This window comes from Pollicipes pollicipes, unplaced genomic scaffold, assembly GCF_011947565.3.
Source record: "Pollicipes pollicipes isolate AB1234 unplaced genomic scaffold, Ppol_2.1 Scaffold_4881;HRSCAF=5763_pilon_pilon_pilon, whole genome shotgun sequence".
Lineage (NCBI taxonomy): Eukaryota > Metazoa > Arthropoda > Thecostraca > Pollicipedomorpha > Pollicipedidae > Pollicipes > Pollicipes pollicipes.
Genome location: NW_023596576.1, coordinates 31,972,142 through 31,997,154, shown reverse-complemented (window position 1 = coordinate 31,997,154; position 25,013 = coordinate 31,972,142). Strand labels below are relative to the sequence as shown.

Below are 25,013 nucleotides of genomic sequence, written 5' to 3'. Positions count from 1 at the left end.
TTTTCGGTATGTGCATCGATTAACTAGTGAGGTCATTAGCGACCGAACGCCCCAGCAGCAAGGATGCTGGAGAACGACTCAGGCAGAAGCTAAGCCCTGACCCATCACGCCCAAGGCCAGATAGGGCATTGAGCGTCCAATGATTCTCGCCTCACTTTCGTTTAACGTTGGCGTGACGTCAATGGTGCAGGGACCTCGACGCGCGGTGAGCCGCTGGACGCCGGACGTAAGGCCGAAGGGCAACCGAAACATCCAAATATTCGACATATAACGGAACAGGTGCCAGTGGAAGGTGCATATTACGAGCGAGCCGATTGAGTGGGATTTTGCGGCGAATCTGATGAGTGCTTGGCAAGCCTGTGCGATAAGCTATTAAGATGCGAGCTGATTGCGTGAAATGTAAAGGGAAGGCTCCACACTGGAAGATATTGAGGCCAGCACTAGATATGACGAAATAAGCTCTTTTGCAACTGTTGATAGTGCAAAAGACTGCTCTAAGACAACACAATTTTACTATTTAGTAACTGAGCTCCTCATTATGTCACTAAGCGTTTGAATGATGGTAGTGTCGCTGTCAGCGGTGTCAGGTTCGTCGTTGTAGGGGAGGGGCTGACTCACTTGTAATACTTCAACGCGGCGAGGAGTGGCGCGTTTGGCATTGTTTTGGCTGTGGTTTGGCATTATTTTATTGTGTTCTAATGATCGGTTATGGCGCTTTTCTTAGCACGCACCCGGTTGGCCGACTAAACGCCCTTCGCTCGGGTGGGAGGGAGGGGTCAATTCGAACCCTCTGAGATTTAAGAAAATAAGAAAGCTAGGTCCATCGAACTCACGGTGTATCTGCCTGTACGTGAACTCACTTGTATCTAAACTTGTGGCTTCTAGGTAATGACCTATGGGGCCAATAAGGTTAAACAAGGTCAAATTCCAGCTTGGTGGCCAAAATGATCCCAGACCTTCCCATGCAGCCGCAATGAAGCTAGATACCCGTCCCAAGAAACTGGTCACTGGTGCTCATTTAGGGTTGGTGACCTTGTGTGACTTTCAAAGATCGTGGCCAAAATCATACAAGTCCTTTTATTTTTACATTTGAATAAACGTCAAGGATTACGATGGGCAGCATGCTCGTAAAAACAAAATATTGACCCGGGTCATTTTAATTCGGTGGGCTATTCTGACCTCAAAGAGGGCTATGGAAGGAGGAAGGATATATATATATATATATATATATATATATATATATATATATATGGTCACTACGTCAGTATATATATATATATATATATATATATATATATATATATATATATATATATATATATATATATATATATATATGAAAGGTGGTTTCTGTCATCAATAAAATCAAAATAAGCACCAGGAAGTGCCCATGCAGTGAGCTCTAGGGTAATAAAACAGTTTGGTTTTGGCCTAGATCGGGCCGTGTATCAACGAAATTTGTTATTTCAATTGTTGTACTGGCTAGGAAAATATTACAGAGAGGTATGCTTTCGTCTATTGCTCCGCAGTTGCATCATATTAATCGATCCCCTAGATTCGCCGAATCCATGGCTTGATTTTGCCCTGCTGTAGGTCACTGACCATGCAAGATACATATCAATGTGTGATGTCAGACGATCCGCCATTCAGTAGTCTTACATGCGTAAAACTTGGCGCGGCCTTTGGGGGTCAAACTGACCCTCCACCCGAACGCGTGTTAAAGGGAGTGCTTTACATTTGTATGAGAGTTCGAGCTGCAGCAACCATCTTGAAAACCATTCGCTGCATTTCACAGCCCTCCACTTCCTAAGACCCAAACCTCTCAAATTTCCGAGCTACACTCCCGCGAAGATACCCATACTTCATCGCGCAGACTATTTCGAAGTCACCCAGGCATCCGTAACGCCGCGATAACGTAGCCCAAAGCTCGCCATTCCATTGGCCATGTGGCGATCAAGTCGACAATTAAAACGGCTCGACAATTAAAAAACATAGGTGTCGGGTCGTCCACATCTGGCGTTTGTGGGCACGATTTCCAGATATAACGGCCGGCAATTGGCTCTTAATCAGTGTTATGCAAGGTACGGCAACGCAATCATACGTAGACGCATCGAAGACCATATATATTAAGCAGAGAGATTGTGCTGTCTAAAGCAATCTTTTCCAGTAAAAAGTATATAATCTGGTGCTTGCTCCAGAACCTTTAAATGTGGAGAATTTCCTTTAAGTTATTCGCTTCCCAACCTTGCTTCCGTGGTAATTCGTACCAGTACCCCAATGCCTGCGTTATGTAGCATAAAACGGGCTTCGTGATCGAAACTTGTTCTCACCGCATCAAAATGGTGGAAGACCATCTGAGGACCGCGGGTGCCACGAGTTGTACTGACGTATGTTAAACACGAATAACTCGATGATCGTGTTCTTCTGGGTCTTAAGCACTACATGATTAACAAGGTGGCGGTATTTGCGCGAGGCTTGTAAACACCATGAGTGCATGGCCTTCAAATGGTCCTTCAAAACTTCGGCCTTCAAATTGTGACTTTCAACTTGTCTTCACAAGTTCGCGGGCGTGAAGCTCACAGACAAGAGCCAAGAGCCTGGCTTGAGCCCAGCCTGGCTTTAAGTCTGGCTGTGAACTGGGCATGGCTGTGGAGCGCGCCGAGTCATCTTCAACATGGCTATCTCAGTTAAAATCACCACACAAATGTGGAGTGCTCCCTTGAACGACGAACATGTTGATGTAAGTGGCAAGTCATTATTACAATGCACTTCGGCCTGATGCGTCCTACTCTTCGCACCCGCTGGGCGTGCGGCCGCCGGCGGTGCAAATGGGTGGCGACCGTGGCGAGTCTGTTGTCTGCCGCAGTCAATTGTTTGCTCTAGGTGTGCCAGATGCATTTTCGGCAAATGATGTACGTAGTGGAAAACACTGCTACATAAACTGAATCGTAAATTTTGTACCAGATAAGCGCCGGTTTACGAAGGAGACGTTTTTCCTCCTAGGTAGCTAGGCAAGGAAGACAAGTTTGCGTTTCGGTAGGGTATCTTCTTTCCAGCTGGCACAACGTTAAATGTACAGCCAATGAATATCGGTGCATTTCATACGGGTGGCAGTGCGTTCTAATCTACATTTACTCCACCTCTAATCATAACCTTTATTTGGCCACGGCCATTCAAAAGCTGCGACGATACGTACACACGGACTGTCATGTGCACGAAGTCTCATCGGTAGCTTGCACGCCCATGTGAACCTGGTTCACGGCTGCTGCGGCGTCGGTCGCCACTTGTTCAACCTTCCTTGACAACATGTGTGCCTCTTAACAAAAGATGACCCCTTCTTTTTTAGTGCAGCTCCCCCATGACCCTGTGCTTCAAACAAAAGCACGACCAACGCTCAGCTTACAATGCTAGTCGGTTCCCACAAAGACGCATATATAACGCAAGCTTCCCTAAGTTGGAGCGGGACGGGGGTGCAGCTATCATGGTTACTTCTTTTCAGTCGCCGTCAATGCTAAATGATAAGAACACTGGGGCCACATGCTCCCTCCCTGGCATCCGCGTCTCCATTTAAGCGCTTTCACTTCCCACGCTGGTTGAATTTTAGAGGCTTTCCTGAATATAACCTCGCAAAGCGCATGCATGCATGTTTCCCATTTACTTCCACCTGATCGGTTCGCGGATAGAAACAATCCATTTGTTATGGATAAGAACTAAGAAGGTAGCCCAAAGATCAGCCTAACTTTCTTCAACAGTCCGCGCGTGCACGTTTTCGCTTTTACGGTTACATTTTAACCGCTAGGCGTATAAACTTGCGAGCAGCACTCCATCCTACTCCCCATTTAAGTATTCGCATCCGGCCTCTTGGTCATATGTACTTACCCCAGTTTGCTTATAATCATTACAAAGACAGTATGATATTCCAGCTGACCCCCTCTGTACCAATTCTCGCGTGAGCGTTTTCAATTTCCACGCTTATTTCAGTGTAAATGTTGACTGCATAAGCTTACAAATCACGTCATCATATTCGACATTGAATTCTGCGCGGTTGGCTCGCACTTGCCGCGCATAATTTGTTCGTGATCGATATGAATATAGTCCATTGTTCCAGCCGTCCCTTCCCATGTAATTTCCGTGTGTATGCGTTCATCATGCCACTGCATTTTAGTGGTTGGCGGCACAGGTTTGCGAAGCCCACCCACCATGCTCGCCATGAAATTCTATGTTATCGACTCGCTGGCCATTTGGACCTTTCGCTAACAGTTTGTTCCCCATCTGCACGAAGATATCCGATGTTTCAGCCGTCCCGCAGCGTTACGCTGACGACCAGCGGACGCGCCGCATTGAAGTCCCGGCACCAGTGACGTCACCGTCCTGCGCAGATTGCGTCGAAACCAAGCTTAGGGCAAAGCCAGCGCACGGCATCCTGATCACATCCCGACACAGAGGCACAGCTCTTCTTCTATCTTCTCGACCACTCCCGACCCGTCATCAGTCATCATCAGCCATCATCATCATCAGTCATCAGTTATCAGCCATTCACCAGTCGCCTCCCGCCATCACTCCAGACATTCCGCCCCAGCTGTCTATGGCAGGTCGGCCATCAGCCCAGACACGACCGCTGGCGCGCTCGGCGCCCGTGTGAAAAGCCCACTGGCAGCTCGGCGGGTCAACTCCAGGGTTACTGACTCCTGAGTCCAGCACTGAAACCTGCGAGCCGTCTGAGGATGCTGCTATTTCGTTGGCGCTCTTCATCGCCTGGAGGCGCGCTTTGCTGACGCCACGTGTCTGCACTCCCACAGCGTGCGGGCGGCTCACTGTGATGTGAATGCAGGTAACACTGGCGTTCAGGTGCGTAAACAGCGAAGGTCGATGCCGACAAAAACATGTTTGTCCCTTAGCCCAACGACCGGCCGGTGTTTTTCCTTCGGAAGGCCGGTTGCGGCACGTTAAAAACCCCATCAAATGTGAAGCGGAGCCTCCATCGTGTGCGAAACACGAGCGCACGCGGACGGGCTGAGAAACAGATCAAGGGCTAATTCAGCTGGCCTGTCTCAACAACGCAAACATCTGCAGGCATAGGCAGGCCACAATATGTGGCGACTAAAGCACCACATGAGACATGTTTGGGATTGCATCAGGTATCTATACGTATCTGCATATTTTATGCCCAATCTGCGACCCACATACACATGCGTATATATATATATACACGCATATATATATATACATATATATATATATATATATATATATATATATATATATATATATTTACTCATATATTCATCACTCCTTCCATTCCAACGTTTCGAGATCCTATCTCATCGTCGGAGAGGACTAAATTGCACAAGAAATAAGTTGAGTTTTAAAGGATGGAAAATTGTGCACTACTGTTGGAAAACGTCTTTTGGAACGGAGAACATAAATGAAGCATAACTAATTGTAGTAAGACGGAATCCTACTTTCATTTTCATACATGTAAGAAACACTCCTCATGGGAACACCACAAAGACACAATGGGAACACTATTGCCACAATCACATCAGAAGCGTTCACCGCCGACCACCTAGTAGTTCAGGAGTTCTGCAAGAATTTGTCTGTCTGTTTAAGGCCGGAGAGAGTTCGTTAATGAATATGCTTTCCCAAACTTGAAGGTGTCTTCTGTCACTGCACGTCTGTAAAATGTCAGTGCTGTCTGTCAGTTGTTGTCGTGTCAATGTCATGTCGTTTTCCCGTCGCATGCGATCCAGAGGTGCCCCGTCACGTAAGTGCATTGTCAGGCGTCGTGAGAGTGTCGTGGTCACACCAATGTAGTGTATGGAACGAAGTTTGCAGCCTTCGATGTTACATTGGAATTGATACACTACATTGCTGTATTTTAGTTTGTCGGGTTTGTCTGGGCTGTTTCTCATAAGAAAGTTCGATATTTTCTTATTACAATAGTAAATGACGATGTCTATTTTGTGGTCTTTTTGCCTTTAACATGTCGAGAGATAATTTCTCGTAAAGCTTTTTCGTCTTATTTGTGGGCAGATGTCATTTGACTCTCATAATACAGTTTGACGGTTGGTTGGATGTACTGCCTTGGTTTGCCGTCAAAGTGTCTTGTCATATGTCGTGTCTCGTTTTCAACGTCAGAATTTGAAAAACCGTTGTTCACCAAGTTCTGTCTGATTCTTATCAATTCTGAATGTAGTCCTGTCCAATCAGAGCAGTGCTTAAATGCTCGTCTAATGAAGGACCTTATTACGCTTATTTTGTAGCGTCGAGGACACTCACTGTCAGCATTTGAGCACCGTCCATTGTTAGTCTGTTTTCGGTATACAGTCGTTTTGAATCGTTGTCCTTGTCCATCGACAGCCACGTCATGAAAGGGTACTATGTTTTGCACACTTAGCTCTGTTGTGAATTTTAAGCCAGACCGTTCTTCAGGCGTTTTTGAGATGTCCTAATTGGCCAACGTCCCTAACTTTCACAAAGATATCGTCCACATAGCGGCAGTAAATGTCCGGTCTTATGTCGTCATTTTGTAGTATGTCGGCTTCTACGTGTCCCATAAAGAAATTAACGACTAGGGGTCCTAGAGATGAGCCCGTCGCAACACCCTCAATTTGGCAATACATTCGGTCATCAGGCCCGCGGAAAGGAACTTCCAACGTACAGGCTTTTTAAGTAATTGTTCATGAAGGCGCCTTTATATTTTGAGCGGAGGAATTTCAGGATGATTGTAGACGCGGTCAAGGATGATGGCCATGGTTCTTTCAATGGGCACGTTTGTAAATAGGTTTTCAACATCTCGAGAGGCTAGTAGGCCCTTGGTTGACGAGATCGCACTATATCAATAAACTCATCCGTTGATGATAAGCTGTATGACATGGGAAGATATGGGGACAGAAGACCATTAAGACGTTTTGCAATTCTATAGGTTGGTGAAGGGATCTGTGAAATTATTGGACGAAGGGGGTTGCCGTTTTTGTGAGTTTTCACAGGCCCATGAGCATAACCAAGCGCAAATTCATCCGTTATCTTGGAAAAGTGTATGCCATCAACAGCGGCGTTGGCAGCAGTGATTAGTTTGATGCGCCGGAATTTCTTGTCGTTGTCCAAGATGCAGTTTAATTTCTCATGATATTCCTTTTTGTCAAATATTACGTAGAGTGATGATTTGTCCGTTCGCCGAATGATGATGTCTTTTTCTCGAAGTTCTTTTGCCGCTGTCCGGAGTTCTTGTGCGAATATCTTGCTCCTATCATTTCCACATACAGTATTACCGGAAACTGCCGACGGCTACATCAATTTATCTCAACATGATCCTACTGAGGAACAAAAAAGGTGCTTAATCCTGGACTTAATTGCCATGTGTTGCCGAAATATGACATTGTGCGAATATCTTGCTCCTATCATTTCCACATATAGTATTACCGGAAACTGCCGACGGCTACATCAATTTATCTCAACATGATCTTACTGAGGAACAAACAAAGGTGCTTAATCCTGGACTTAATTGCCATGTGTTGACGAAATATGACAAACTTAAGAAGAACGTAGAACTAGACGTTCTTTACCACGATGCCCTTAATTTGAAAAAGAGGACAAGGTTGCCGTGGACAAGGATCTAAAGAGCAGCTTACTGGGAGAGAGCACGAAAAAGCGTGAAAATGATAGGAGCAAGATATTCACACAAGAACTCCGGACGGCGGCAAAGGAACTTCGAGAAAAAGACGACATCATCATTCAGCAAATGCTGACAGTGAGTGTCCTCGACGCTACAAAATAAGCGTAATAAGGTCCTTCATTAGACGAGCATTTAAGCACTGCTCTGATTGGACAGGACTACATTCAGAATTGATAAGAATCAGACAGAACTTGGTGAACAACGGTTTTTCAAATTCTGACGTTGAAAACGACACACAACGACATATGACAAGACACTTTGACGGCAAACCAAGGCAAGACATCCAACCAACCGTCAAACTGTATTATTAAAGTCAAATGACATCTGCCCACAAACAAGCTTTACGGGAAATTATCTCTCGACATGTTAAAGGCAAAAACGACCACAAAATAGACATCGTCATTTACTATTGTAATAAGGAAATATCGAACTTTCTTGTGAGAAACAGCCCAGACAAACCCGACAAACTAAAATGCACCAATGTAGTGTATCAATTCCAATGTAACATCGAAGGCTGCAAACTTCGTTCCATACACTACATTGGTGTGACCACGACACTCTCACGACGCCTGACAATGCACTTACGTGACGGGGCACCTCTGGACCACATGCGACGGGAAAACGACATGACATTGACACGGCAACAAATGACAGACAGCACTGACATTTTACAGACGTGCAGTGACAGAAGACACCTTCAAGTTTGGGAAAACATTTTCATTAACGAACTCTCTCCGGCCTTAAACAGACAGACAAATTCTTGCAGAACTCCTGAACTACTAGGTGGTGGGCGGTGAACACTTCTGATGTGATTGTGGCAATAGTGTTCCCATGGTGTCTTTGTGGTGTTCCCATGAGGAGTGTTTCTTACATGTGTGAAAATGAAAGTAGGATTCCGTCTTACTTCAATTAGTTATGCTTCATTTATGTGCTCCGTTCCAAAAGATGTTTTCCAACAGTAGCGCACAATTTTTCATCCTTTAAAGCTCAAAATTTATTTCTTGCGCAATCAAGATCTTCTTGTGATCTCGAAACGTTAGAATAGAAGGAGTGATGAAGATATGAGTAATTTTGTGCGAACCATCTTTAATATATATATATATATATATATATATATATATATATATATATATATACGTGTATGTGCATATAACAGACCAAGTATAGGCCCAGTGTTCATCAGGTATGTAGAATGCATGCTTTTCCAACTCCATCCCGTAGGTGTAACCCATAGATCTGTCCAGTCGCCGTGCGGGCGGGGGCAGCGTCTATTTAACGATGTCCACTACGTAGCAGCCGGGCGGCTGGTGCTATCGTCGCACGTGAGCCGTGGACGCATCCCGCCGCCCACCTGCGTGCTCAGGCGCGTGCGTCGGCTGCGGACCGCGCGCCGGCCTCCACACACGCCGCGGCTGCCACGGCCCCGCGCCTCTCGTTCGCGGCTCCGAGCCCAATGCGATCAATTGGTCGAAGGTCGGCAACGGCCGCTGCGTTATCGCCCTTGAGCGCACGGAGGCCCGGCGGGACGGCTGCCCCCGGCCCCGACCACGTGGGCCGGCAGAGGAGCGGGACCAGCGCCAGCTCCACTGCCGCTCCCGCCAGGCCGGGCCCATCCACGACAAACAACCCCCGCAGGCTGGGAACGACGCGCCCAACCCGGGAAGTGTACACATGTAGGGGAGGTTCGAAGGTCTCAGTAGTCTTGCGCCATTCTGGCGTTTGACTCCACCTGCGTGATCACAACGGTCAACGAATGGGAAGCAGCGTTGTCACTGCAACAGTGCTGCGCTGGCGTACGTATATTGCGCTTAGAAACGACTGGTTACAAGACTTGCGCTTTCTAGACGAAGCCCCTGCCATCTCAAATGACTAAATGATCGGCATCCCGGTTACACAATCTCAAAAAAAGAACCGAAAACGTACAACAAAAGCGTGCGGGTCTTACGCGCGCTGCATCACAGGGCTACGGTTACAAATGGAGTGCCTTTTCACCAACGGAACCGGACGCCGGTGATTGGCCGAGGCCGTGCTGACGTCACGAAGTCACCATCACAGCTTAGCGATGCCGATGACGCCGCAGGCGACGCGGGCGCCGGCGTTGCCCGTGGTGCTGCTTAGCTCGTGGCCACCCTTACCGAGGTCATCCAGGTCGGCGTGGCACTGCGGAAGAGGTCGCCTCGGGTCAGGTGTGGCTCTGTGACATGAGCCGCCTCGGGTCAGGTGTGGCTGTATGGCAGGGGTCCCCTCAGGTCAGGCGTGGGTCTGTGGCATGGGTCGCCTCGGGTCAGCTGATCCTCTGTGGCAGGGGTCCCCTCGGGTCAGGTGTGGCTATGCGGCATGGATCGCCTCGCGTCAGCTGATCCTCTGTGGCATGGGTTGCCTCGGGTCAGCTGATCCTCTGTGGCATGGGTCGCCTCGGGTCAGGTGTAGCTATATGACATGGGTCGCCTCGGGTCAGGTGTGGCTGTATGGCAGGGGTACCCTCGGGTCAGGCGTGGCTCTGTGGCATGGGTCGCCTCGGGTCAGGTGTGGCTATGCGGCATGGGTCGCCTCGGGTCAGCTGATCCTCTGTGGCATGGGTCGCCTCGGGTCAGGTGCAGCTATGTGGCATGGGTCGCCTCGGGTCAGGTGTGGCTATGCGGCCTGGGTCGCCTCGGGTCAGCTGATCCTCTGTGGCATGAGCCGCCTCGGGTCAGGTGTAGCTATGTGGCATGGGTCGCCTCGGGTCAGCTGATCCTCTGTGGCATGGGTCCCCTCGGGTCAGGTGTAGCTATGTGGCATGGGTCGCCTCGGGCAGGTGTAGCTATGCGGCATGAGTCGCCTCGGGTCAGCTGATCCTCTGTGGCATGAGCCGCCTCGGGTCAGGTGTAGCTATGCGGCATGGGTCGCCTCGGGTCAGCTGATCCCCTGTGGCATGAGCCACCTCGGGTCAGGTGTACCTATGTGGCATGGGTCGCCTCGGGTCAGACGATGACGCCTCCGTCCTCAGTCGCATCCCTGCCCCGTCATGCCACCTGAGCTGGTCGGTCGTGAAGGTCGCGCGGCCGCCGCCGTGCTCACGGAAGCATGTTTGTTCGTCCGTCTGCGGAGTATTGCACCATTTCCGGCCGGCAGGTGGCGGCGCCCGCCGTTCGGCACACTTGCGGGCGATTGGCATGCAGACTCCAGCGGCAGGGGCCGCGTCAGCCCCGGCCGATCCGCTCGCGGGCAGGTGACTCGGGCCGAATCGCGCCGTGGGCGCAGCTCTGGCGCGCTCGATAGCGTATCAGCGCGCTGAGCTTACCGCCACGTCACGTGCGGGTGGCTCGCGCGGGACACTGACGCTGTGACCGATCAGCACAGCGGCGCGTCTCACTCGTGGTGTGGGATGGAAGGGCAGCGGGCAGCGCCGCCACGGCCGACGAGCACCGGGCCTCACAAACACCCTCATCAGCTGCGAGTGCCACACCAGGGCCAGAGGGGCTGTTTTCTGGACATTGCTGTCTAATGTCCAGTCCAAAGACCAAGATGAACCAGCTGCCCGTCCAAAAAGTGTCACAAAATCAAGCAGTTCAAAAATTTTCATTTTTGGTTTTTAAATATTAAGTAAATGCCACCAACCATATACCAAAAGTCACTACTCGCGCTGCCGCATTTCTCTCCCGAATGGAATGAAAGAAAGTGATCACGGGAAAGTAATGCGCATCACAGTCATACATGAAGACACCTTAAGTGTGTGTCAGATTGACCTGATACACTCAGCATATGATGACAGAAGCGGAAGTCATAAAACGGAGAAACAAAACTGGTATAAATGCGAATGCTGGGAGAATCGGTGCTCGCGCTACCATCTCAAAGTATAAGTCCCACAGCACAGCGAACGTCTATCAGTGTACGCGATGAGCGCCTCTATCTCATGTTTAAAAAAGAAGTGGTTTCTAGTGTGCTCTATCAACAACTGGTTTCTGTTACATAACCAAGTTACTTTGAAAACGAACAGCACCAAATAACTTGAGATGCATACCTATTTCTAACACGGCAGCACTACATCGGTTGTCAAAAAAATCCGTTGGCAGCTGGCCGCCGCCTCAGCAGCTCGCCGCCGGCGCGCCGCTTGTGTCGCCACTCACCACCAGCGTGCGTCCGATGATGCTCAGCGGGCCAGACAGAGAGATGAGCTTGTCGCTCATGTCCACCTTGGCGACGCCGTCGGCGCCGGCCGTCACGTTGCCCAGGTCACCGACGTGACGCACCTCGTCAGCCGGGCCGCCGTGGGTCTTGCCGTACGGGTTGTAGTGCGGCCCGGCGCTGGTGCAGCCTGGCGGCAGGGGCGGGCCGGTGGTAGGTGGGCGAGCGGCTCGCAGGCCCCGGCCCTTCGGGACAGGTGGGGGGTAGGGGACGGGTGTGCCAGAGCGTGCTGGTCCACTCTGCACAACACACACGGCGGCGGGCGAACAAAACTGACACAGGGAGCACAAAACTGACACCGGGAGCACAAAACTGACACCGGGAGCACAAAAATCGAACCCAAGAACGCTGTTGTATAATAAAGGCTTACTTACCCAATCAGCCGGCCGACGTGATGTGAGATACAACATACAGTAACGCGTGGGCACTTCTGAAGCAACTCGTTAACTGGTCCATGATATCGGAACATTTGGTTTCGGCGTGTGGCAACTTTATTCCCTGGACATATATTGTCGGCCCCAACCAGTGCCGCAGGACTGTGAAGTCGGCACTGACCAGTAGAAGGTTCGGCCCGTCGCGTACAATACCAACTTATGAAGGCTGCGCTACAACCCTGGGACCATGCCGGTGCGTGGGGCGGGCGCTGCTATGACGTCATACCACCAACAATATATCCGATGCATCTATTACATAATACACGCTTGCACTTACTGCTGCTATCCGAAAGTGTCAGCAGCAAAAAAAAAAAAAACGACAACAAAAACGGCAGGAACACAAAAGACATAAAACAAACTAGAAATAAATGCTAAACTTGAGTCCACGACGGACCGTACAGCGCCATCCACAAAATGTTGCGAGGTGGCCGTTCCGACGCAGCCGTTGTCTTTAGTGTCGCGGGACCTGCAGCAGTGACCAGAGCCGTTTCCTTCACGCATATCACGAATCCTCGCATTCGCAAGCAGATTTTGTTTTTGACACTACCTATGTGTCGTCATGTTATGAACATATGACGTAACACAATCTGTGCTGTACCAAACGCATGCATAATGCACAACTACCTAACCACACATTGGTTGGCTTGATTCGAGCCACATCGGCTTTCATTTGCCAAATCCTGCAAACAGATAAGAAGTCTGGTCAAATCTGCTATCTAGAAGCCTAAGCACCTGGGTGGTAATATATGTAATTTATGGAAGCCTGGGTTATAAGGGGTTTGCACGCGAAAAAGCGTGGTTTACGAAAAATTAAGTGTAAACTGTGTGAAAAACGAGGGAGGGACATGGTCTATGTCGGGGAGTCCATCCAATTCGTCAGGCTAAAATCCAGGGAGGCATAGACCCTATGCCCGTTTTAAAGCTCAAAGTTATTTGGAGCACGGGACCACTCTATAAAAAGTCGGCAACCAAGCTTTGACGTACAGGGTACTGGGTATATTTGAAGTCATTGCCGATTATGCAAACGTGTTATAACCCTGGATGCGTGATCTGTGCTAGCTTAAAATCGTTTACATGTGTAATTGGTACCTGACGCGCGATGCACGCTGCTTGCTTAATTGGAATCGTTTGTATGTCTTATTGATGTGTGATGCGTGGAACCTGTTTACTTTAACTCGCCTGCATATTTGAATGAAGTGTGATGCGTGATGCCCGTTCACTTGAATTCGTTTGCATGTACACGTATTTTTCGCGTATTCTGATTCTTGGTTAGATATGCACTGAATCGTAGTAATGGCTGGCATTTGTTCATTGTTTAATTCCCTGAATGTTGGCGTCCTGTAAAAATTGTGGTCCACTGTGAAAAAAATCCAAGTACGATGATTCACAGACAATTTAGAATTTACTTTTCCCATTCGTTTCGATATAGGCATGTTGCCGAAATATCAACTCATCTATATCTCCATTCTCCTGTTTTTTCCCCCCGGGGAATAAGGCTATTACTAATGCCTTAAATCCTGCCCATATATATATATATATATATATATATATATATATATATATACATATATACATATATACATATAAGTATATATATGCACATATAGCAACCTTATTTCGGCCACGTTTCGTTGTGTTCCTCTCTGCCTCAGCTACTCCCAGCGGCTCCGGGAGCGGACGGGCACTGCGGCGGCGCTGAGGCCCGGCCGCTGCCGAGCCAGGCGTCCGGCCGGGCCGCGACCTTGGCGCGCCAGGGCCAGCACCATCACGGCCCAGACAGAGGCCGACCGGCCGCCTGTCGTCCGCCACACGACCTTCAATTGAACAGCCGTGACATAGCGAGACGTGTCCACGAAGGAGGGCATCAGACATCGATCTCGGAGAACATCTCGAGTAACGTAGACATTTCATTCAACCGGGGTGCATGCACGATGTCGAAAAAGGCCAGGGGGAGGGGGTCCCAAACTTTTCACCGAAAAATACTCGCAGCGCGCTGCAGGCGTGCGGCATTTATTACGTGGCGCAAAAGACCGTCGCATGTTTCCAATACACGTTTACAATCTAGTTATTTTTACGCGTTCACCAAAATTGTTAAGCTGTCAACATTTACCTGCGTGCTTATCAATGTCACAAAAAGATGCGGGATGAGCAGTGCGTATCCCAGTGCACCCCCTACCCCCGCCCACTATACGCCGCTTAGGAAGGCGCGCAATATACGCGTCCTGACCAACTGACCGCTCTGGCAGCCGCGTCCTGACCAACTGACCACTCTGGTAGTCGCGTCCTGACCAACCGACCGCTCTGGCAGCCGCGTCCTGACCAACTGACCGCTATGGCAGCCGCGTCCTGACCAACTGACCGCTCTGGCAGCCGCTTCCTGACCCACCGACCGCTCTGGCAGCCGTGCCCTGACCAACTGACCGCTCTGACAGCCGCGTCCTGACCAACTGTCCGCTCTGGCAGCCGCGTCCTGACCAACTGACCGCTCTGGCAGCCGTAGGACGCTCTGCGGTCAGGGAGACGTCCGGACAGACATCTGATCCGTCCAGCATGCTACAAGTTGGCGACTGCGTTTTCCGTCCAATCCCGCGTCCTTGACACAGAGCTGCGAGCCATCATTCTGAAGAGTCATGGGCCTCTGGTTTGGCCCATATTTACATCACATCGTCGTGATGAGTTTCGACGCGGTCGGACACGGTTACCTCCACCTGTCGACCGCTGAATGACGTGTTCAGGCGATCATGATATTTCATCCCCATTTGTCTTCGTGTGCATGTTTGATGTTTGTGTGCTGGTGCATTTTGGCCTGTGCCATCACCTCTGCTGTTTCAGTGTAAGCACGAAAACATGAAAAAGCACTGCGGAGATTGACTGCTTCAATCTAATGACAATGTTGCTGACATTTGGGAACCCTTCACATAACCACAAATCTTCGAATCTCGTGTCCCACAAAATTAACCTATCTTCCGTCCTATATCAGTTCTAAGTCATATATGTACCGCAGATATGGCGCCCACCAGCAGCTCCACCAGTACAGGCCCAATAGCCGTCTGAGGCCTCAACACAGCTGCACTTCCAACAGCGACACCTGACGGGTGCCGATCCGGCGTCCCCGGCTGACCCATCCTCTCTTTGAGCGACCGTCAAGAAAAAAGCGCTTCGGTATCTGCTCGCCCTCTGCACACGTTTTAATGCGATAGACCGTTTAAACACCCGCTACATGAGTTCCTCAGACAATGAAAACCTTGGTCCTCAGATAATCTCCAAAACCTCGGTGATGGGCCAATGCGCAAACGCCCCTTGAATTATTGGCAGCAGTAAAAATGGCACAGCTTACAGATGTGATAAATCAGATAGAATACCCCTTGGACGTGATTCATTCAGCTTTGTGCCAATTCCGTTCACTAAGGAGCAACGGCAGCTTGTGGCACTTGGCAGTCCACGAAGTTTCAAAACAACTTAGCTGGCGAAGTTCGTAAACGCAACATACTTCCTCCCACAGCAGTGAAAACCTCATTTTTCACCGCGCTGTCAAATATGATTATCACGTCTCTCGCCACAATGCGATGCACTGTCCTTGTACCGGGTTCGTCACGTCTTTGAAATTGCTTGCATTCCGCTGTCACCATCGTTCTGACCAAAATGTCCTTATTTCGCCTACATAGGCTTTATTTGGAACCTATCTTTTGGTTACCCATCTAGCCGGCGCCACGAGGAAAAGCGGACGCTGTCACGCCTCACTTGATGCGCCCGGGCGACTATCGGTGTGATATGAATGAGACACCGTTGGACAGCTTGACGAAGACGGACGCATTTCCGACGCATGTCGAGATCATCGGTGAGCCAGCCCCACTGGGACGTCGGCAAGCCACAGTCGGCACAGGCACAGTTCTGAACACCGCGTTCTCAGGTCGGAAGCCACGTGGACGGCCATGCTCGGCGCCGCGGGAGCTGGGCTCAGAACGTACCGTTGGTGTTGTCTCCGAATTCGTGCACATGGAAGCCGTGCTGCCCGGCGGTGAGGCCCTTGATCTCACCAGTGACCTTCACTGGCTGATCAGAGCCCTGCGGAGATGCACCCTCTGGTCAGTGGTCAAGTTCAGCCAGTACGACCGCGGCTGGGTGGTCCGGTACAGCACATGACGGTCGGCGATTCGGAACCAGGTGGGAGGCGATGCCATCTGATCTAAGCAGAGGCGATGCCACCTGATCTAAGCGGATGGGGGCATCCGAAAGCCCCAATGGCGCTCTGCTGCAGCTGCTGCCATCGTAAGGTAAAACCTCATCACTTATTTTCGCCATTTTGTTGCCTTGGATTCTATGCCAGTGCACTGCTCTGACCACCCACCAATAACAGTCCACTGGTTGGTTGGTGCACATAGCCATCCACCAGTCAGCCAGCACCTACCGGTTGGTCAAAGTACACCACTCCACTGACCACATCTCCACGCAGTACGCAGACGGCCTTGGCTGCCATGATTTCAGCACAGACTGGAGTCCCTGCAGAGATGAGGTGGTTCAAGAGATCCATCCAGCTGCGAGACACCACTGACTGACCACAACACCTCAGAAGCTGATGCCATTTTCAAAACCCCAGGACAACTGACTGGCGGAGGGCAACCAATCACGCAGCAGACATGTGCTTCTCGTCTGGAGATACCATGCTGGGTATCAGACAGTGCATCATATTGCATACAAACAGCAGACCATGCATGATATTAGGACCAAGTGTTGATGACAACCTTCTCTTCATTTCCTGCAGCTTATCATATAGGTAGATAAAAAGTTCCTGTGCTTAAGTCATAGTGCACCGTACACCAACAAAGTTTTAAGTGCATAAGTGAATCAGGTTGGATCATTTATGAACACCAACTGCATGAATCACATATTCCTGACAAGAACATTGCAAGCCAATGTGATAAAAAACCATGAATGAGCTGGAGATAAAGTGGTCACATTATGAAAACCAATCAGTTGAGTGCTACTGTCTGCAGGGGCACCAGTCATCACAGCAAGGTGCTATACTAAAGAGTTGTTACAGTAAATTATACATTAAAAATACAAAGCAGGATGACCAGATTCACTCATGTGTTTGAAGCCATATCATACATGTTTGACCACTTTGTTGGCCACTAAAAGATGAATGCCACCTTTTGTTAAGTGCATGCTGATACGTTATTATCTTCTCTACTGATGGTATGGTCAAGTCTAAATAAATCATCTTATGATCATATTCCCATCAACTGACATAAGTTTAGATAATCTGCTGTGCTTAACTCCATGCTCCCAACATAGCTGGTAGGGGCAATAGTTATTATCAACACAATATCCCATGTTCTCCATTCCTGTTTTGGAACCAATGAGCAGAGCCATGCAAAACTTATCTTAATTTTACTTCCATTTACTCTAGGGGCCAAAGCCCCACTACAGCATAAACATAATGTCTGTTTTCTTTGCATTCATTTAGTGGGCAGTACATGTCATTCACTGAGGTGATATCCAGTCATATTGAGGTAGTTTTTGTCAAATGATTGCAGAAAATAAAGTCAGGATTACGTTTGGGCACACACACGTCTCAGAATACTAACATTTTGGGGGTCAAATGTGGCAGCAAAACCCAACACAATAGCCCCATTCAAAGGGCATGGCAATAATGGGCGCACGGCAGAAGACGCCATCACCCTTCCCGACACGCGGCAGCGACAGAACAGGTCTTTCGCCAAACTCATTCGGACAAAAAAGCTATAAAACCCCACAAAATTACATGGTGGAAGGCGAAGAATCTGGAGAGAGAATATCAGCATTAACCCACCCATCTAACTTAGCGACAAACCTACCCAACCAACCTGTGACGACAGAATGACGCCCTCCGCTTTTCACCCTAAGCGCGCCAGCATCGGGCGACAGACACGGCGGCGCCCTGCAAGGAGCAGAGGTCTTCCCCGCCTTCGCGCCCGGCTACCACCAGGCAGGGGGGGGGGGGGGGGGTTCGGAACCTAGTCGGGACTAGACCTGGTATTCCCATGGTGACGTCACCAAGGAAATGCCCCAGGCCATTTGCGTTAAAGGGCACCGCAATGCGTATTTTTAATAATCGTTTTAGAATACTTCTTAGTCGTTCTCTCCCATAAAAATAAGTCTCAGGACGTTTGCCAGTATGTCTCCTAGCCATACCCGTGGTTAAAACAGCTGTGGCGGGTCAAATATTCCAACACCAGCCCCTATGCCCATACCATGTTTTACATCCAATAAGGGCGATTTTCAGCAACATAAGGGATGATTATTACCCTTACTGTCACGGAACGTTTCTAGTTGCAATCCAGATGCAGGTTACTTCGAACCGGTGACACGTATAAACGAGCGGTCAGCTCAGTGGAAGGGAAACTTTTGAGTGTACAACCACTGAGAAGGCGGCAACGGTTACATGCAGTATTAACACGCGTCCGAGTGGCCGGTCGGATACCCTTCGCTCGGGAGTCAGACTGACCCCTCTGAGATCTCAGGAATTAACAGAGCCAGGGACATCAAATTCACAGGGTGTAATGACCTTTACATGATCTCATTTAAGCCAAAGTGTGAGGTTCTTCGCCAACGATCCGCTATTCAACTGTGTATAGCTATGCAAAACTTCGCTCGGCTAGTTCGCGTCGTTCTGGAAGTCATTCCAGAAAAACCTTTGGGGGGAAGGGTCAGTTTGACTACCCATCCGAGCGCGTGCTAAGAGCAGCACTAAGGGTGTTGATGAGCAGAAGGGCCGGAAAGGCAGATGCGACCTGATTTCGCATGATGTCGGCGATAGCAATGCACGAGTCGCTTTTGAGCAAACGCATAAGCTTGCAAAAGGTAGGAGTGCATATGCCATTTTTTGACCTGCTCCTTCCGTGCATCGTCGTAACCATACCTAACCTTAAGTTGTTTGCAATTTTGGGCCGGTGCAGTTATGGTCCCAAATGCGTAGTATTGGCGTTACACCCGTGCAGACTAAACACGCGCTCGGATGGGGGGGTCAAACTAACCCCCCTAAAGGTTTTTCAGAATGGTTTCCAAACGGCGCGGCGTAGCCACGCCAAATTTTGTGTAACTGTAGACAGTTGAATAGCGGATCGTTCGGCACCAAAGATTTACATGTACCTTGCAAGTTTGCTGACCTATGGCAGGTGGTCAAAGTCAGGCAATGGTTTCAGCAAGGGCAATTTCTAGGGAATCCTTCAAACTGATCCAACAATGGAGTGTTAGATGAAGCCATACATCTCTGATATGTTTTCTTAGGCAACACAACTGTTGAATGAGCAAATTACATTGTCCTAAGGTCAGGTATGAAGGTCACGCCAAGGTCAAAACCAATCTGTTTTGTTACTCCAGGGCTTGCTGTATGGGATGGTTTCTGGTGCTCCTGTCGGATTTATTGATAGCAGGAGCCGCGTTATAGATCTTCTGTGCACCCCTTAGAGGTCAAAATAGGTCATTGACCTAAAATGACCCAAGTCAACATTTTGTTTTAGGAACATACTGCCTAAGGAGTTTTTGTCGCTTAATAAAATGCAAAACACAAAGCTGCAAAAAGAAATGTTGAAGATCAGCCCTAAGCTGTAAAATTCTCAACCCCTCCTCCTCCCATGCCCTTGACCTGCAAAAGCCAAGAATTCATGAAAATTGGGCCTGAATATCTTGCAAATTTGTAGGTCACTCGCGATGTAGATGATCCTGGCACAGTGAAGCCTTACAAAGTTGGTTTGATGTGCCAAACATGGTTAGTTGCACATCTAGAGACAAAATTTAAAGTGTCAAACTGAAGCATTTTGTGTGATTCCTTCGATATCTGCTGGTAGGCCCAGACATACTTGAGATTTGAGTGTGAATGCCCCAATGGAATGCGTTAGACATATTTCTGTAATTAGACCAATGCTAGAAACATGCGAATACCTTCATCATGCACGTGCTGAGTCGCACATCCACGTGCCATCTGCTTCCATGACAACTTTTAATGTAACACCGGTGCAGGGTCCAAAAATTAGAGGTTTTGCTTATTTATAAGCTATTTCGGGACGCAATTTAGGGAAGATGACTGCATAAACGTCAGGACAGTGTTATTGTAGTTACTCTTACGAAAATGTCCACCGAGATTGCCGAGCAATGAGCAGCGAAAAATGCTTGCACTGCCCTGCATACTGCATGTGATGTGTGTCATGTCACTGGGGTTTTACGACGTACTCAGATGCTGAGACTATATAGCGTCGCCTACCTCTCACCCTGGCAGGAAGGGCGGGCACCTTGTATGCTGCCAGCAGAACCATGCAGTTTTGACGCCCGTCAAGTTGGCACCACATTCACATTCAGATTCAGGTCCATATTCGGGATTCAGCGGACTCCTCAAATTGCCCTGAAACTTTGCACACAGATGCAGTTTAATATCCTGAACACAATGAGCACAAAATCTCGGACCGGTACACCCTATTACCGGAGATATATAAATATCAAAGATCACAATATAAAGGCGGACTCCTTCAATTCTTTCTAAACTCCGCGTGCTTGTAGATATTTACCTGATAACGATAAACGCAAAATTTTGGATCGGTACGCTGTATCAAAAAAGTTATAGCTGTTATAATGTCAAGGTCGTGAATGCAGAGTCCGCTGAATATGGAATATGAAAATGAGTCAAGGATGAAGAAAACGTGATCCATGCCTCATATACGCCATACCTAAGCAGCTTCGGCATTTGAAAAACTATAACTTTTTTGATACAGTGTACCGGTCCAAAATTTTGTGTCTATCGTAATCAGAGGGCTAATATGTACCAAAACGCGGATTTCGGAAAGGATTGAAGGAGTCCGCATTTTCTATTGTGATCTTTCATATCGTGATATCTCCGGTAATAGGGCTACCGGTCTACCTAAATACCGGTCCGAGATTTTGTGCTCACTGTGCTCAGGAGATCCAACTGCATCTGTGTGCAAAGTTTCAGGCCAATTTGAGGAGTGCGCTGAATTTCGAATATGAAACTGAGTTAAGCCTGATGAAATGCGATACGCGTTGCATTCGCGACCTTGACATTATAACAGCTGTTACTTTTTTGATACGGTGTACCGGTCCAAGATTTTGTACTTATCGTTATCAGGAGGTCAATGTCTACCAGCACACGGAGTTTAGAAGGAATTGAAGGAGTCCGCCTTGTTTTTCATGATCGTTGATATTGATATATATCCGGTAATAGGGCGTACCGGTCCGAAATTTTGTGCTCATTGTGTTCAGGAGGTTAAACTGCATCTGTGTGCAAAGTTTCAGGGCAATTTGAGGAGTCCGCTGAATCCCGAATATGGACCTGAATCTGAATGTGAATGTGGTGCCAACTTGACGGACGTGCAGCTTTGTTCTGTTGCCGGAACACCATAATCTTAACATTGCCAGATTTAGGTAAAGTTTTAGGCTATCGAGGACACTTATCTACATATTTTCTATATCCGGTGACAATTCCTAGCCAGCTATTATGTGTTCACCAATTTCATTTAAGTGGCAAAAGTACAAAAGTAATGGATAAACAGCAGCATATGAGATCACTGTGCCGGTGCCAATTTGAAATCTAGCATATTCTGGTATTATCCTGCCGCCCCGTCGTCACAGGGCCTTGCCACCAGGTGGCGGGCGGCCGACGTCTGGCGGCGGCGCAAATTTGTATCCCAGTCGCTAGAGACTTTTCTTGACGAAATATATCAAAGTAAGCCAGGGAGTTCTAGTTGGCTAGATTCACCAGCAACGTAGTCGGAGTGCTGCCAATTCGCAAAAATGAACAGTGGTGTTAAATGCGAAGGGGTGCTGCATGCATGAATGGGCGATATAGTTTAAGGTTTTGTAACTTATAACGCATCAAAATGCCCCGTACCGAGCATTCCTTGGAAATAAAAACAAATGATGCGATGGGATGCAATGGGCCGAAACAATGATAAGCACGGCTGCACCTCCCCCGTGTGGAGCGGAGGGGGAGAGCAGCTGGGTATGCACACGCTGTATAGCTGAACTGCTCAGCATCAGTCTCCGCCAACACCACCAGTGGTTCCTGGTACGCACTGTACCACTTGCTCAGAGGATCCGCACTCCGCAGCCACTTCTCAGTTAGTTTTAAGCCGGTACACGGTAGCCACCTAGTTCGTGGCATGCCAATATGACATTTAACGTATTAGGTAAAGATCGGATCCTACCGCCGGAAGCGGGCGGAAGGAGCAGAATGAATATAATCCATCCACTAATTCCTTGCTACAGATAACAATAAGGTTGACGACTCAACTTTCTTGGCGGCCAATTCCCCACCTAAATGGAATGTGAGTAGATTGGAGGTGGGGAAACTGGCGCACACGCCACTGCTAAAAAATAGGGTCGCAATATTGTCACTCGATTTGTCTAAGCCAACGCTGCATACTGATTCACGAAAACACAACAGCAAGTAATCCCGAAGACCAGGAACATTGAGATCATTGCTCTTTTCCTATGTCAGCAAAATCATGAGCAACAGCATGACGCCAGAAAGTACTATTGGCGGAATAATGACGCTAAGTACACCATAAATGCTTGTTTCAGCTTTTGCGAATTCAACACCAGTGTTGGCAATTCCAAAAATTTTCCTGGTAGCTGAGGATAAATTTTGTAAAGTGGAGCACAAAATCATCTAGGTGACGCGGGTCATTAAACTGTATGTAGGTTATCTTTAGTAGATAACAGTACAATGGGTGTTACTCAACAACAGTTCCACTTTTCCTATGCAGAAATTCATTTAAAACACCTTAACCATAAACAGAAAAACATTTAAAACACTAAAACAAAACACACGTGCATATATATGGGCCTGCAATTTATGAAAGGGGGTGCGTGAACACCCCCCAAAAAGTAGGGTGGTCACGCACCGGGCTTATACACCATCCAGAATGGACGGTGGCTGTGATATGCACAGCCAGATAAAAATGGCACACAAAAAAGCAAATGAACGTGCCACAGACGGCCACCTACCCATGCTCCACCACGATCACGCTACTCACGTTCCACCTCGACCACGCTACTCACGCTCCACCAGTAACTGGTTTTAAAAACGGCTAAACATTTATGCCCTCCACCTTCCAACTCCCAGACAGCGCACGAGGCCCTGCACGTCCCAGCCGAATAAGAGACAGGAAGCACTCTCAACCGATTCACCGAGCCAGCGTAAGTGCAATGCCTGACAAACCCGTCCAGGTCAGCCAGAAGGGATCGTAGTCAGTCGCTCCGCTGACTGGCGGATACTATAATCTATGAACACGCGCTCGGGTGGGGGTCAAATTAAACCCCCTCCCCCCGAAGGTTTTTCCAGAACGGGTTCCGAACGGCGCGGTGTATATGCGCCAAATTTTGCATAGCTGCAGACAATTGAAAAGCGGATCGTTTGGCATCACAGATTTAGATTGCCTTGTAGGGTCGCTGACTTATGGCAGGTCAAAGTCAGGCCATGGTTTCAGAGAAGTCATTTAATAGGGAATCGTTCATTCTGATGCAATAACGGAGTGTTAGACGAAACCACACATCTCTGAGATGCTTTCTTAGGCAGCAAAAATATTGAATAAGCAAATTACGTTGACCTAAGGTCAGGTAAGGTCCGACCAAGGCCAAAACCAACCTGTAATATTGCTCTAGGGCTTGCTGTATGGGATAGTTGCTGGTGCTCATTTCGAATTTATTGATAGCAGGAAACGCATTATATATCACCTTTGGACTTCTTAGAGGTCAGATTAGGTCATTGACCTAAAATGACTCAGGCCAACATTTTGTTTTAGGAGCATTCTACCTTGCATTTGAACATATTGTCTAGGGTTATATTTGTCGCTTGTCCAAGTGCAAAACTCAGAGCAGTCTGGTGTGATTTTGGTCACCATGACCTTCAAAAGGTCAAACAAGGTGACTGGCCTAAAATGAGCATGCAAACTTTTGCTTAGAAACAGTTATCTAGGTTCTGGGGGCACTTTGGAGACCATGCTGGAATTTGATCTTGTTTGACCTCATTTGACCCGAAGGTCATGACCTAGGAACCTCAAAATTTTATCTAAGTAAGTTCACGTACAGTTCAACACACCCTGTAAATTTGGCGCACCAAGCTCTCTTAGTTATAAAATCTCAGGGCGGGAGGGTCAAATGTACCGCCCACCCGAGCGGAGGGTATCCAGCCCGTCACTCGGGCGCATGTTAATGAGCTTTAATGCGCTTTAACCGATATCATTCCGAAATGTGATAACTTTTTTGCAGTTTATTGACGTTTTTGTCCTAATAAACGCCTCTCTTTAATTTGCCGGGCCAAAGTTATAGGTTCACGTTACTCTGGTGTCCTGGCGTTTTTGCTATGGAGTGAGATGGCTGTCTCCGAACAGTTTTTTGGCTATTTAGAGCAGCGTTTTTCGACTTAAAAGGATATTTTTGTAAAGTCTGAATTACTGGTTTTAATTTCATGCTCTTAAGTAACAAATTTAATTGGGTTTAAATCCCCAGCGGCCGTTACATTTTTGTACTCCAGATACCAAGAAGCGGCCAAACATCCAGCCACAGAGCGGCTCTGGATGAGTACAAGGAAGTACTTCATGATCGTGATGCCCATTTCTATACAGTTTCCCTCCAAATGTTTACAACTCTGTGCTAGGCATGAGCGCGAGCAGATTATTTATGCTCTTGACAAGTCAGCCACGACCAGGCGAATCATGAAAGCCGATTGAAGAGCTTTGCTATGT

General features: G+C 48.3%; 1 protein-coding gene across 4 annotated transcripts; it reads right to left on the bottom strand.

Annotated features, from left to right (window-relative positions):
• Window positions 1–9,459: 9,459 nt before the first annotated feature.
• On the bottom strand, window positions 9,460–18,237 carry Sod1 (Superoxide dismutase 1). Of its 4 annotated transcripts, none has more exons than XM_037223890.1 (5): window positions 18,123–18,237; window positions 16,685–16,776; window positions 16,245–16,341; window positions 11,785–11,972; window positions 9,460–9,835 (listed from the first exon to the last, which is right to left on the bottom strand). In XM_037223890.1, exons 2-5 carry the CDS (start codon window positions 16,751–16,753, stop codon window positions 9,725–9,727), a joined length of 465 nt encoding a protein of 154 aa, XP_037079785.1. In that variant the 5' UTR covers window positions 16,754–16,776; window positions 18,123–18,237; the 3' UTR covers window positions 9,460–9,724. The 4 variants fall into 4 exon arrangements, with proteins under 4 accessions (XP_037079785.1, XP_037079787.1, XP_037079788.1 ...); XM_037223892.1 differs by having other exon boundaries at window positions 16,715–16,776; XM_037223893.1 differs by having other exon boundaries at window positions 16,715–16,776; window positions 18,114–18,232.
• Between the last annotated feature and the right edge of the window lie 6,776 nt (window positions 18,238–25,013).

Coding starts and splice junctions, on each gene's coding strand:
- Sod1 (XM_037223890.1), bottom strand. CDS start 16,753: ATGGCAGCCAAGGCCGTCTGCGTACTGCGTGGAGATGTGGTCAGTGGA. Junction 16,342..16,684: donor TGGTGTACTTTGACCAACCG/GTAGGTGCTGGC, acceptor GCATCTCCGCAG/GGCTCTGATCAGCCAGTGAA. Junction 9,836..11,784: donor TCATCGGACGCACGCTGGTG/GTGAGTGGCGAC, acceptor CCTCTTCCGCAG/TGCCACGCCGACCTGGATGA.